This window comes from Varanus komodoensis, unplaced genomic scaffold (assembly GCF_004798865.1).
Source record: "Varanus komodoensis strain SLA01 unplaced genomic scaffold, ASM479886v1 scaffold45, whole genome shotgun sequence".
NCBI lineage: Eukaryota > Metazoa > Chordata > Lepidosauria > Squamata > Varanidae > Varanus > Varanus komodoensis.
In genome coordinates, this window is record NW_025336011.1 from 5,822,288 (window position 1) to 5,835,249 (window position 12,962).

Consider the following 12,962-nt stretch of genomic DNA (forward strand, 5'->3'; position numbering starts at 1 on the left):
GCGGGGAGATGGCCACACTTGTGCTCGGGGTGGGGAGGGGGAGATGGCCATGATCTTTGTTGTTCTTTCTCACTTTGCTTCGTATTTTTCTGATTAAAAAAGAAAATAGTTACAGAACAGATTAACCTTGTTTATACTGAACCTTATGGGGAAATTTAACTTGGCTCACAACCAGTTTGGGTCATGACCAGAGTCCTGGAACTGATTAAGTTCGTGAGCCAAGGTACCACTGCATGAGGTGGTGATTTGAGGTCACGTATGTTACAGAAAGATAGTCGTGCTGCATTACAGACATGTAAGTTCACCAGTAGGCTTGCCTTGGAATCTTAGGCAGGATCCAGAAAGTACTTGTGCATCCCAGAATCTGACCCCTATTAGCCTACCTTAGTATTAAATAACACTACAAATCTCAGCAGCACATAGGACCATGCAGCTATCTTTGTCCTATGTTTGAGAGAGGGGCTCATATCTTGTAGCAACTGACTGCATTTCCCCTCCATAAACTGAGAGGGGCAGGTGGAAGGAGAGCTATTGAGAAGAGGTGGGGGAGGAGAGGAGATATTCTTGAGACTGATGGTAAGGGAAGGAATTTGGAGTAGGCAGCTTTGCAAGAGAGGGCCAGAAGCGTGAATCCAGAATGAAAAGATGCAAGCAAAGCTGTGGATAGGAGATTCCCTCCATGGTATCCAAGAATGCAAGAGCACTACTAAAAACCAGGCAAAACTAAGTAAGAGCTCTGAGAACTCCCAGCAAGCAAGGTGAGAACACAAAGTACAGCACCTGTTTGTACCAGGAGGAACAGCATTTGCAAGATCCATGGGGCCCTGCCTCAGGCAGGCAAGGGGGAGGAATGAACACTTCCACTGCTCAACCCTGTCCCAAATCCATTGGTTCTCTGCACTTACCTGCCTTGCGATCAAAGGGGTTGAGGGGCTTGCTTACAATGCTCAGCTCTTTGTCTAGGAAGCTCTTCACCTTGGACTCCTTGGCAGCCTTGCTCAGCTCGGCCATCTCTGTCTTCTTCTCATTCTTCTGCTTTTCATATGCCTGCAGATGCAAACATTTGTCATCCACAAAGAGATCACCCCCATTCTTGTCTCTACATTTCCACACCTACATATGCTGTGGTTAGAATACAGAAGTGGTACACTTCTTGTATGATCTGCATGAGACACACATGACAGTGGTAAAGGGAAGAGAACGGAGCTTGATAAAGGCTGTCAGAGAAGGTTGGTTAGCAAGAAGCCTAGAAAACAAGACCAGGACGATCTTGGGCAAAAAGCAGGGAGCTTGATGGGAAGTATATGGAGGGGTTGTAAGGCAGTAAGAGAAGAAAGGATCTCCAGGCTACAAGCAGCACTCCTGGAGGAAGCAAGCCTCACAGAAACCCTCACTGCCGGGAAGCAACATGGTTCTGCCAGTAGGACATATCCCACCAGTTAGGCACAGCACAACAATAACTGAACAAGAGCGAGAGTTTGACTTCGAGCAGAGAAGAGATACCAATTCTGGCAAAGGTGCTAGGTTTCTTCCGTGCCTAAGCTATCCTAACACAGCAGCTCTTCTGTGAACAGGGGCCAAGATTCATCCCAGGGACAGTCCACAGCAGGAGGCCTCAAATAAAGACTGTAGTGTGTGAGAGGTATTTGTGTTCCCCAAATTTCCAGTATCTTGCATCCAAAGCAGAACTTCAGACAAGCTCAAGACTGGGTAGGAAATTATCTAACCATCCCACACTTGGGCCCAGAACAGTCCTCTGCCTCCACTAACAAACAGACATTCCAAGTTGGAGTGTGTATTATCTTCTGAAGTCAGTCAACAGCAGGGGTTTGGACCCGATGGCCTTCATGGCCCCTTCCAACTCTACTCTTCTATGATTCTATGAACCACTGAACCGTGAGAACCTCTTTTCCACAGGTGGGTTCTCCTGTTCAATGGGGGGAATGAAATAAGAACCCAAATCCAGGTCCAACTATGAAGCTTAACTAAAAGTCTTAAGCAAGTCACGGTGTATTAGTCCCAATATTTATAAGGCAACTCTTAACAGGAAATTATTAAACCAGTTAACAGAGTAAAATGGGACAACCCTGAATGGGTAATTCATTATACTTCCTTCTGCCCACTTCTTTGGACACACTGTTCCTTGAATCTTGCAGACTTCATTGGCCAGATGGTATCAGTGGCACCTGGTTCTTGAAGGCAGCAGCTATTGGAAGTACTGGAGAAACAGCAACGGAAGTGTCCTTGCTCTTCCCTTTTTGTTGCTTCACACTCAGCCTAGCACAACCCCAGGAGAAAAAACTGCTCCAGGAAGTGTACTGCTGAGCACCAGGCCCAGTCAACAGAAGGCTAATCTATTTTATGCAAGTTTTTACAAGGATAAAGCAGCCATCTGAATTCCTTGGAGGTAAGGCAGAAGAGAAATTGAACAAGTTAAGAGGAACCCATTTCAATTAGGACCATGTTTCATAGGTTAGTTTCTTTTTCCTTTTATCAACTTTCAATTCTTCCAAGTGCCATTTTCTACCATTTCCCAAAAAACTGGAGCAGTACCTTCCCTGCCATCTATAAAACCAGCAGACAGGTGGGAATACAAGAGTCCTGCTTAATCTACACATTGACACAACATCCATCCCTTCCAATACCTTCATCTGCCGGGCTATCTCCTTTTTCTGGTGCAGAATATACTCTAGGATAGCTTCCTTCTCATACAGGAATCCATCAGGGCTGGAGAGAGAGAGAAAGGCAAGATGAGAATCCCTCTTGCAACACACCCAGGCCTCTGATGGCATTGAGAACTGCAAAGTACTGCAGGGGGATCTACATGTGCTCAAGAATACACCTGCGAGGCTGTAACGCACAGAGGCTGGGAACACAAGTCCATGTATGTAAGATGAATGAAGAAGCGTTTCTCTGTGGCAGTTCGAAGGAAGCATGTATGTAGCTTGCACGCATCATATCCATGTGTGTCCTTAACCACAGACTTTTGCCAGAATTCTGAATATTGCTGCCAGAGCCAAGAATCAGGGTTCTTAATGTTGCCATGTCTTCTTTCCCAAAATTCCTGCTTGATGCTCACCTCCCTGGAACAGGTCCATACTTGTTTGACTTTATATACCATTCATCCCTTCCACTAATAATGATTAGAAATAGTTGGTTTATAAATGCTCACAAGAACATAATGGAACACACAGCAGAGTTCTCAAAAAACAACTCAAGTAAAAAACTGGTAACACTGTGAAATGATCTTTAAACCAAAATTTCTTTCTACAAGGAGAGAGAATATTATAGACAATGGACTGGGTTTTGCATTTGTTCAGCCATGGACAAATACCTTTTAGCCCCAGTCCACCATCAGTGATAAAGGAATATAATCACCCCACTTCCCAGGAAAAGGAAAGAGTACAGGGGGAAAAAAGAGATAAATAACAATGAGCTCAACAGACATATGTAGAAGTCAACAAATAGGGTTCAGAGAACACTCAAGGTCTGAGTTGTCATGGGTTGTTATTTAACCATGGTTCATTGTAGCAATGTAGGTTTACAGCTGTGCTAATCAACTATGGTTTGTTGAGCACGAACAACTCATAAAGAAAACTTATGGGTTGTTGTTGGACTATGAACTGTGCGATGTTTGTGATTAACAAAACCAGGCTTAATTATTGCAGCTGCACTCAGACAATATGATAATCCACATTTCAATAACTCACACTCAACTGATACTCAACCATTGTAAGTTACTATGTTCTCTGAATCTAGCCATAGTTTCATTTAATTTGTGAAGGCAATTCTTTTCTTATTTTGTTGCACTATGGATCCAAATTTAGGGATCCATATAAAGTATAAAAGGACACATCCTTTAGTAGGTCACCAAATGTTCAGTTTAATTCACTGAACAATCTTCAGTAGGCCCTGCCAGATAGTTACGTCACAACAGGGTCCTTGCAGGGTTGCAAGGAGAGGCAGCAGCAGTCAAAGTCCTTGATGGCATCTTTGCTCAGACGGACATTCTGGGTCCCATATCCAGAGGCAGCTGGGGAAAAAAAATTACAGCAAGGGCAGATAAGTTTAGGGTCTATTAAAGCTGCAATCTTGGACTTCTAATAGAACCCAGAAAGGGAAATGAGTAGCAAACCTGCCTAGGAAAGCCCGACCTGTCAAGAGACTTGCTCAGTCAGGTTAGCTTACTCTTGGGATTAGCTTGCAGGCTGACTATCAGTTTCTAGTCGCTGTCATGTATTTTTAAGGTTTTTGTCTTTGCAAGCTGTTCAGAGAGCTTCAGGTAATAGATGACAGAGAAATGTAACAAATGAATGAAGATTAATGAAAAAGGAATATTTTAGGTTAGTTTCCATGAAATGTTGGGTGGTGTACTCAATACTGCTAACTACCCTAGAGTGTTTCCCACTATTCCCCTGGCCATAAGCAACCATACTTAAATATTACCCTCCCAAATTTGACCGTCATCACTTTGCTATACTAGCCCTGGATCAGTGATTAAATTTCAGGGCAGCCACAGGAGTCTGGTCTTCTGACTTAGTTGGAAAGTGTGTGCAGATAGAGCAGAAGTGGGCAACTTGCCCTAGCCAGCATAGCAAATGAAGAAGGCCCACAGGAGTTGCAGGCCGTAAGATGCCCACCCAAGGTAAGGCTTGCAGATTTCATGAAGGACCACTTTATTTCCCTGCATCCAATAAACACTATTCAAACACAGTCCAGATTACTCTTTTCAGTGGTCCTGCTTGTACCTGTCCCAATTACAAAGCTGTCGTCCCCAGTTCGCATCTGGGCTCCCTTTTCTGTAGGATCACCACCACTCTTTGGGTTTTCACCTGCTGTTCTCCTACTGCTATCTTGCTGCTATTGCTCCCTGCAGACTGCTACCCACAGCCCACTGCAGAACGTGGCCTCCTCACCGGTGTCTTTTTTCTTTTCATGGTAGGTGTAGACAGCTCCCGCCGTGCAGTTCTTGCCATGACGTGTCATGAAGGTTTAGGTGGACAATGCAGGAAGAAGTGAGAAACTCTTTTCTTCCTACAAGTAAGAAAAAAAGTTTTCATTAAGCATGCTTTACAGGCCTGACTAAATACAACTGTGGGCACAACAAAGAGTCTGGAGAATCTTAAACTGAGATGTGGGTCAGGTGAGCCCCATCACTGGAAAAGCAGAATTAAGTGGAAGGCAATGGAAGTGATTGGACAGACCATCCACCCTCCCAACTGCAGGATTCTTAGATATTCCCCTGTATTATTATTATTATTATTATTATTATTATTATTATTATTATTATTATAACATTTCTATGCCGCCCCTTGCCGAAACCTCGGGGCGGCTTACAACATGATAAAATACATTGAAATACAATAGTACATAATAAATTACCATTAAATATAACAATACAAAAAATACATTGATTTACAAATACAAAATTAAAATTATCAGTATAAAATAAAAATATAGGAGGAGAAAGAGAAGGAAGAAGAAGTTGCCCAGGCCAGATCATATGTTTTAACAATTGAAATGATGTTTAAATAAAAAGGTCTTTACCTGGCGCCGAAAAACCAGTAACGACGGTGCCAGGCGGACCTCTTTGGGGAGTGAATTCCATAGGTTGGGCGCCACCGCAGAGAAAGCCCTCCTCCGGGTACTTACTCTCCTAATTTCTTTCATGGAGGGTTCTCGGAGAAGGGACTCTCCCGCAGATCTCAAAGGGCGGTCGGGCATATACGGACGTAAGCGCTCGTGCAGGTAGCCAGGACCCAAGCCGTTTAGGGCTTTGTAGGTCATAATCAACACCTTGAATTGGGCCCGGGCTTCAATGGGAAGCCAGTGAAGCTGATGGAGGACTGGAGTCATGTGAGCATAACGCCCCGTCCCCGTCAGCAACCTGGCAGCTCTATTTTGCACCAATTGAAGTGTTCGGACTGTCTTCAGGGGAAGCCCCACGTAAAGCGCGTTACAGAAGTCTAGGCGGGAAGTCACCAGCGCGTGTGTCACCGTCGCCAGGCAGTCGTATTCCAGGTAGGGGCGCAGCTGATTAATCAGCCGAAGCTGAAGGAAGGCATTCCTCGCTACCGCTGTCACCTGAGCTTCCAAAGAAAGCTCCGGGTCGAGGAGTACACCTAAGCTGCGGACCTTATCCCTAAGAGGGAGTGTTGCACCATTCAGGACCAGGTCAAATCCACCCTCTCCGAAACCCGATCCGCCAACCAACAGGACCTCCGTCTTGTCTGGGTTGAGTTTCAGTTTATTGGCCCTCATCCATTCCCTTACCTCGGCCAAGCACCGGTTCAGCACAGCCACTGCCTCACCTGGATTAGTGGAAAACAAGAGGTAAAGCTGGGTATCATCAGCGTATTGATGATTCCGCAGCCCACACCTCCTGATGACCTCTCCCAGCGGTTTCATATAGATGTTAAATAGCAGAGGGGATAGAATGGAGCCCTGTGGTACCCCATGGCATAGCTGCCATGACGTAGAGACATGGTCCCCCAGCACTACCTTCTGGAATCGACCGTCGAGATAGGAGCGGAACCACTGCAAAGCAGTGCCTCCAACCCCCAATCCCGCAAGTCTATCCAGAAGGATACCATGGTCGATGGTATCGAAAGCCGCCGAGAGGTCCAGAAGAACCAACAGGGATGTACTCCCCCTGTCCTTCTCCCTGCACAGGTCGTCGTACAGGGCGACCAAGGCAGATTCAGTACTGTACCCGGGTCTGAAGCCGGACTGAAAAGGATCCAGATAATCAGTTTCCTCCAAGAGTGCTTGGAGTTGTCCCGCCACCACTCGCTCCAGCACCTTGCCCAGAAACGGGATGTTGGCCACAGGTCTATAGTTAGTGGCCATCTCTGGATCCAGTGACGCTTTCTTCAGGACCGGTCGTATTACCGCCTCCTTTAAAGGGGCAGGCACTCGACCCTCCCTCAGAGAAGCGTTAACCACGTCCAAAATCCAGGTCCCAATCCCGTGCTTGGAGTTATTTATTAACCAAGACGGGCAAGGATCCAATAGGCACGTGGTGGGACGTACTCTTCCAAGCACCTTGTCCACATCATTGGGCCGCAATAATTGAAATTCCTCCAGTAATTTTGGACCAGACGGTGGCATTGGCGACTCCTCAGAGACCTCTGATTCATTAGTGGAGTCCAGCTCGTGACGAATCTGAGCGATTTTCTCCCTGAAATGCCTGGCAAAGTCGTCACAGCGGGCCTTTGAGGGTGGCATCGGATCTTCCTTAGGACCCAGGCGAACCAGGCCTTGCACCACTCGAAAAAGCTCCGCTGGACGGCATTGTGAGGAGGCAATGGAAGCAGAAAAAACTTCTTTTTCGCCGCCTTCACCGCCACAGCATAGGCCCGATAGTGGGCTCTCAAGTGTGTATATGTTATAGGACTGAGTATGTCAACTATATTCAGCACAAGAATCTTACTTTTAATACCTTCACATCTCTTTGCCCCACTATCCATTTCCCAAGCCTATAACAGGCAGAGACAAGTACCTTTTGTACACTATCCTGTTACAAACTCCTGTCCCTTTAACAGCTATATAAAAGTGGGGTTTTCAAAGGCTAAAATCCTATCTTTTACATGGTTAAACAAACAGGAATACCCTCATCTTTTTATGTGATCGTCATGGATATTCAGGGGCTCTCTTATGGCCATATTAAGACACCAGTTTCCCAGTTCAGTTTAAACCAAGTTGCCTGATGTGCCAAATTTTCAGGAGCGGCCACTCCCACAGTTCTCCTTATTTTTGAATCATAACAAGCCTTCAGGCCACTTAAATTTGCCCCTCTTCACAAGGGGATCACATTCATGATGGTCCTGTAAAGCTCAGAAACACCACAAGTCAACAACAGAAGAGGCTTCTTCTGTTGCTTACTGGCATAGTGAAGGCCATGAATGCCACCTTGTGGATACTTAAGGAATCATTTTACTAGGATCAAGCTCCCATCTCCATCCCCGTACCTGAATGAGTCAGATGTGGGGGATCTGGTCACTTAACACTAACCATATCAGTTTTTATGACAGCTTTTCTTCCCTAACCATCATATACAATCTTAAAAGGATTCTTATCAAGTATGCTTTACCATGCACACATTTCCAAGTGTATAATTATACCACTCTAAGCTGTAGTCAATAACCCATGCCCCTCCAAATAAGTCATTCTCTTCTCTAATGTTCTATACAGACTGTTCATTAAAGAAAGGATGAGATTCCTAATCTTACCTAAGGGCACTAAATTGTGACTAGTTCCTTCAGGCTGCAATCTTTACTCATCTACCAGAAAATAACTCTGAAAGGGAGTTATTTCTGACTAGACATGCATAGGACTGTGTTATAAGAAACTCCTAACCTGCTTTGCTATTCCATCATTAAAAGAAAGAATGAACATCCCCTTCCCACACACAAACAATAATTAAAACAAAGATGTTTCTCTGCAAAATCCCATTTAGCCTTTTAAAAACTTATATTTTACTAGCACCCTCCACATCATTCTCAGCCCAGGGCTACATTAACAGAAGCACAGCATCAAGCACCTGGGAAGTAGTATTTCCATTCTATTCTGCATTTGTCAGGTCACACTTGAAGTACTGAGTCCATTCTGGGTGCCTCAGTTTAAGTAGAACATTGACAAGTTTAAGCATGTCTAGAAGAGAGCAACCAGGATGGTGAGGAGTTTGGGCACCTTTTTATGAGGAATAGCTGAAAGAGATGGATAAGTTCAGCCAGTGTGGTAGTCAGGAGTGCTGGACTGGAGCTTGGGAGACCTGGATTCTAGGTTCTACTTTGCCATGGAGTTCACTGAGTGACTCTAGGCCAGTCACAGACTCTCAGCCTAACTTATCTCACTGGGTTGTTATTCTAAGGCTAAAATGCAGAGAAGAACCTTATAAGCTGCCTTGGATTCCTTGTAAGAGGAAGAAAGGCAGGATATAAATACAATGTAATAATAAAAATAATACTAGTTTAGAGAAGAGAAGATCAAGTAAAAACACTGCTGTGCAAGTGACATTGCTGCAAGATTGAAAGGCCATTGGGCAGAAGATGGAACAGTCTCAAAGAATCAGATTTTAGTTAAACAATAGGAGAAACTTCCAAACAGTGGAAAAGCCTGTCCTGGGAGGTGCTGGGTTCCAATTTGCAGAAAATATTTAGCCAGATGCTTGCCAGGGATGCTGGAATTGTACCACATGATACAGAGGCTACCCCTAGCAGGAGGTTGATCGCTATGCTCCATTCCAATACTTTTGAACAACCATGGAACAACCATACAGAAATAGCTGATATCTTACTGTGAAATTTCCTGAAATACAACTTATCTGCAAGAGTGCTACTCACTATTACCAAACCAATGTAGAAAAGACAGCAGAATAATTCTTGCAGGACAACCATAATGTAATGCTACTAGGATAATCGTATCATGAAATTAGTTCAGGACTCATTCATTAAGGCCACTTTTCCCACTTCCCCAAAGAACCTCATGTCTGCTAAAATCCCCACATAACAAATGGTCAGTTGCTCAGCTAAAAGTTAAATGCATAGATTATAAATAAAAAGAACACTAAAGCATTTTAGAGGGATAGCAATAATATTATCTTCTAATCACTGAGTCTCAACCACAATGTAGCTCCACATCTCTCAAAGAAAAACAGATATACCACATGAAAACACATTATAGCCTTCCCCAACATTTCAGTCCTTAATAACATATTGCCTTGTTTCCTATAGGTGCATTTAATCATCAGGTGTCCACTTTGCACTATTCTGGCTTTTCACAATATTCACATTGCTAGTTTTTATTAAATAAACGTTGTCCATTTTAATATCTGTAGACACAAGTTAACAATTACAAGATTATTGTAATTCATCTTCTAGCTCTCAGCTCCTTCCATCAAGGCTCAAGGAATTGCCATCAGGCCCCAAATGCACTGACAGCTTAGGTCTTTTTCCTGTCTAAACATGCATAGCATTGTACCTTGAGTTGCTTGCTTCCATTCGTCACTCTCACAGCCTTGGTATTCCTGCCATCTTTTTTCAAGACTGTTTATCCCTTGTCTTTCTCCAACCTGGTACTCAAACATTTTTGAACTCTGACTCTTATCAGCCTGGCATGGCCAATGGTCAGGAATGCTGGGAGTGTTTTCTCTCCTCATCCACAATGACAGTCCAAGAACGTTACTTGACCCCACACGCCCACTGTATCACCTTCTTCAGTGCTTTCTGCCCCTTTTTACTGAGCCAGTGTTTGCGTTCCAGGGGAGTCTTCTTCCTCCAGTACCCTGCCAACATCAACTAGCCAACAACAACAACAACAACTCCCCACTCTTGCGCCTTTCCCAGCCACTGAATATGCAGGACATCGTAATCATGACTACAGAACACATGGTCGTGAAAAGCACAGCTACATGAGCCACTTCAAAACGTGACGGTCCTGCCACTAACTCCTGGCCTCCCCTCCCACATACACACACATACGTACACGCGCGAACACACAAATACACACAGCAAAACAACCGATGTTATTCTCCGACGACTTCAGCTTTTCCAACACACTCGAAACCCGGAAGTCGAACTCCGGAAGTACGTTCAAGTTCAATACGTTGCGTTGTGCAACAACCAAAGGTCCCCCGTTGCAGTGGAAACAAAGTATTGAGAACTGAGGACCCTGGAACTTAGGTTCCTAGGCAGAAAGTAGACGGCCGGCACCAGTTTTTATTATTTAATTTTATATTCTTATTTTACTAAGGGCACCATGATCCTCTCTTCCTTCATCGGGGAAAGGCAGAAAAAAGAACCTATACTGCTGCATAGCTATAGCTCGAGTGGCATCTTGAGTGTAGATACTAATTCGTAATGAGAAGGGGCGGTCTCTGTTTTTCGAAAACAGAGCACAACTTTTCATTGGTTTTGCTTTTAGGGTTAGGGTACAAACAAACATTAACAAGACAAACCAATACAAAATTTACCTGGAGGTAAGCCCCAGTGAACACAATGGAACTTACTTCCAAGTAAACATACTTTGAATTATGCACCAGGTTGTGACTTACAGTGCAGTTTGCCATTTCTCAAGCTACTACTGATGAAATATGTCTGAACTCTGAGCTACAGCAACAGGTTTTAGGTTAATTATATTGTTCTAGAACAACAACTGTTTTGTTTTTAAATAATGGAATTTCCTTTAAAATTATTTTCACCCCAATTAAACTAAATTGTCCATATTGCTTGTCTTCACACAGAATGGCAGTATATGCTTTCTCCCTGATTCCTTTACACAGCCATGCTCCAAGGTCCTAACGCTAAAGTATGATGGTACTTTTACTAGGAAGTTGCCCTCTATAGCTTCCAGAACTGAGCAGTTTTAAAGTGCAGTAAATTAGTATAATACAGTGGGATTTACCTCTAAATACTGGGAAGTAAGTGTTGAGATCTTTGAGTTGCTGCTGTTTTTTCTACACATGAGATAGGAACATGTGACCCTCCAGATGTTGGACTGCAATACCTATAAACACCATTGGCTTGGAATACAGTCCTGCACCTTTTGGGGAGCCACACTTCCTGTTCTATAGTACATACAATCAGATCATTGGGAGATCTGATTGTTTTTCAAGGAAACTCTTATACATAGTTTTGCCTCAGAAAGGAATGTAGAACAGACTATTGAAGAGGTAAATTAGGGCAAATTCTAGTTTGTCCGTTAACAGAAAGCATACATCAAAATGTAATTGTTTGGAAGTACAAATTGGATGGAGAAAATTCTTCAACAGTGTGTAACAGGAGGGTGGAACTGTACTGGCGTGAGAAAGAGGCAGTACGAGCATACAAGACTGCCCTTAGTTTGATCTGTGATATTTTGGGTATGTTTCTGTGCTTGGCTTCTATTTTGCTGCTATGGGTGTGCATGCATGTGCATATGGCTTTACTTTAAATAGGTGGTAAGCATTTCTGTGAATGTCATGGGGTAGAAGCATAGAAAAGGAGCCTAAAATGAGTTGTTGCACCATAATTATTGCATCATGATTTGCACCATGTGTAAATGAGCCATCACAGAACTTCCATAGCACTGGGGGTGCTTCCAGATGAAGGGTACCCTGCACCGCCAACTGCAAGGTGCTGTGCACCTCTTCCATCTTTTCCTCCTTATTGGATTTTCCATACATGATAAGAAAAAAGATGGCAGAAGCAGTTGCGAAAACGAAGGAGACTTATGAAAGTAGATGACATCAGACTCTTTTATAAAGTTCTATGAATCAGGAAAAAGAGGGTGTGATATAAAAGCCTCATCTGGTAACTCCCTAATGTCACCATAAAACATAATGCTTTATTAGTTCACATGTTCTGCTGCAAGTCACTGTTACGTGTTCACTAATTGGGGATAGAATAGTCAAGTGGCATACATGAATCTGTGAAGTAACCCCAAGTATATCTAATCTCAAAACTCAAAATTTGGCAGGTTTATGCTACTCAAAACACAGGCCAAAAAATTCCATTTATGTCTCAGCTTATGCTCCTGACACTGCAAAACACAAGAGAGTCTTGAGCACTTCAATGCAAGTAAGCACAATCCATTTGTGTGGCTCACTGTTCCCCCAGGCTAGAAAACCTGCCGATCAATTGAGCAATCAAAACTGGAAAGTGTTGATGTTTCTACACAAACATCTGTTACAACGGCATTATATGCATCACTAATACAGAAAAGCCACAAGCTGAATGCCTGCAAAACAAAGATCTCTTGTTACAATGAAATGAGCAAAATGAATGCTAGTATACATTTTGCAATCAACATTACTTTGCCAAACAAGCACATACAAAGCAGCAACTCTGTAGAAAGCTATTTTTCCACCCAGACTTTAACATGTAGAACTGCTTGTAGAGAATGAACTAAGAATAAACATAATGCCTGCTTCTTTAATCTCTCTCTCTCTCTCTCTCTCTCTCTCTCTCTCTCTCTCTCTCTCT

At 43.5% G+C, this 12,962-nt stretch overlaps 2 protein-coding genes across 5 annotated transcripts in view; one reads left to right on the forward strand and one right to left on the reverse strand.

Annotated features, from left to right (window-relative positions):
* Positions 1-144: 144 nt before the first annotated feature.
* On the reverse strand, positions 145-10,585 carry LOC123030624 (nitric oxide synthase-interacting protein-like). Of its 4 annotated transcripts, none has more exons than XM_044444705.1 (5): positions 10,510-10,585; positions 4,917-5,034; positions 3,928-4,033; positions 2,646-2,727; positions 145-1,047 (listed from the first exon to the last, which is right to left on the reverse strand). In XM_044444705.1, exons 2-5 carry the CDS (start codon positions 4,984-4,986, stop codon positions 868-870), a joined length of 438 nt encoding a protein of 145 aa, XP_044300640.1. In that variant the 5' UTR covers positions 4,987-5,034; positions 10,510-10,585; the 3' UTR covers positions 145-867. The 4 variants fall into 4 exon arrangements, with proteins under 4 accessions (XP_044300640.1, XP_044300642.1, XP_044300641.1 ...); XM_044444707.1 differs by having other exon boundaries at positions 10,521-10,539; XM_044444706.1 differs by having other exon boundaries at positions 10,486-10,511.
* Positions 10,523-12,962, forward strand: part of LOC123030506 (nitric oxide synthase-interacting protein-like) — a 7,146-nt gene continuing 4,706 nt past the window's right edge. Inside the window, exon 1 of the mRNA XM_044444517.1 lies at positions 10,523-10,586. Coding sequence (XP_044300452.1) covers positions 10,523-10,586 — 64 coding nt within the window. The remainder of the gene's footprint in view (positions 10,587-12,962) is intronic.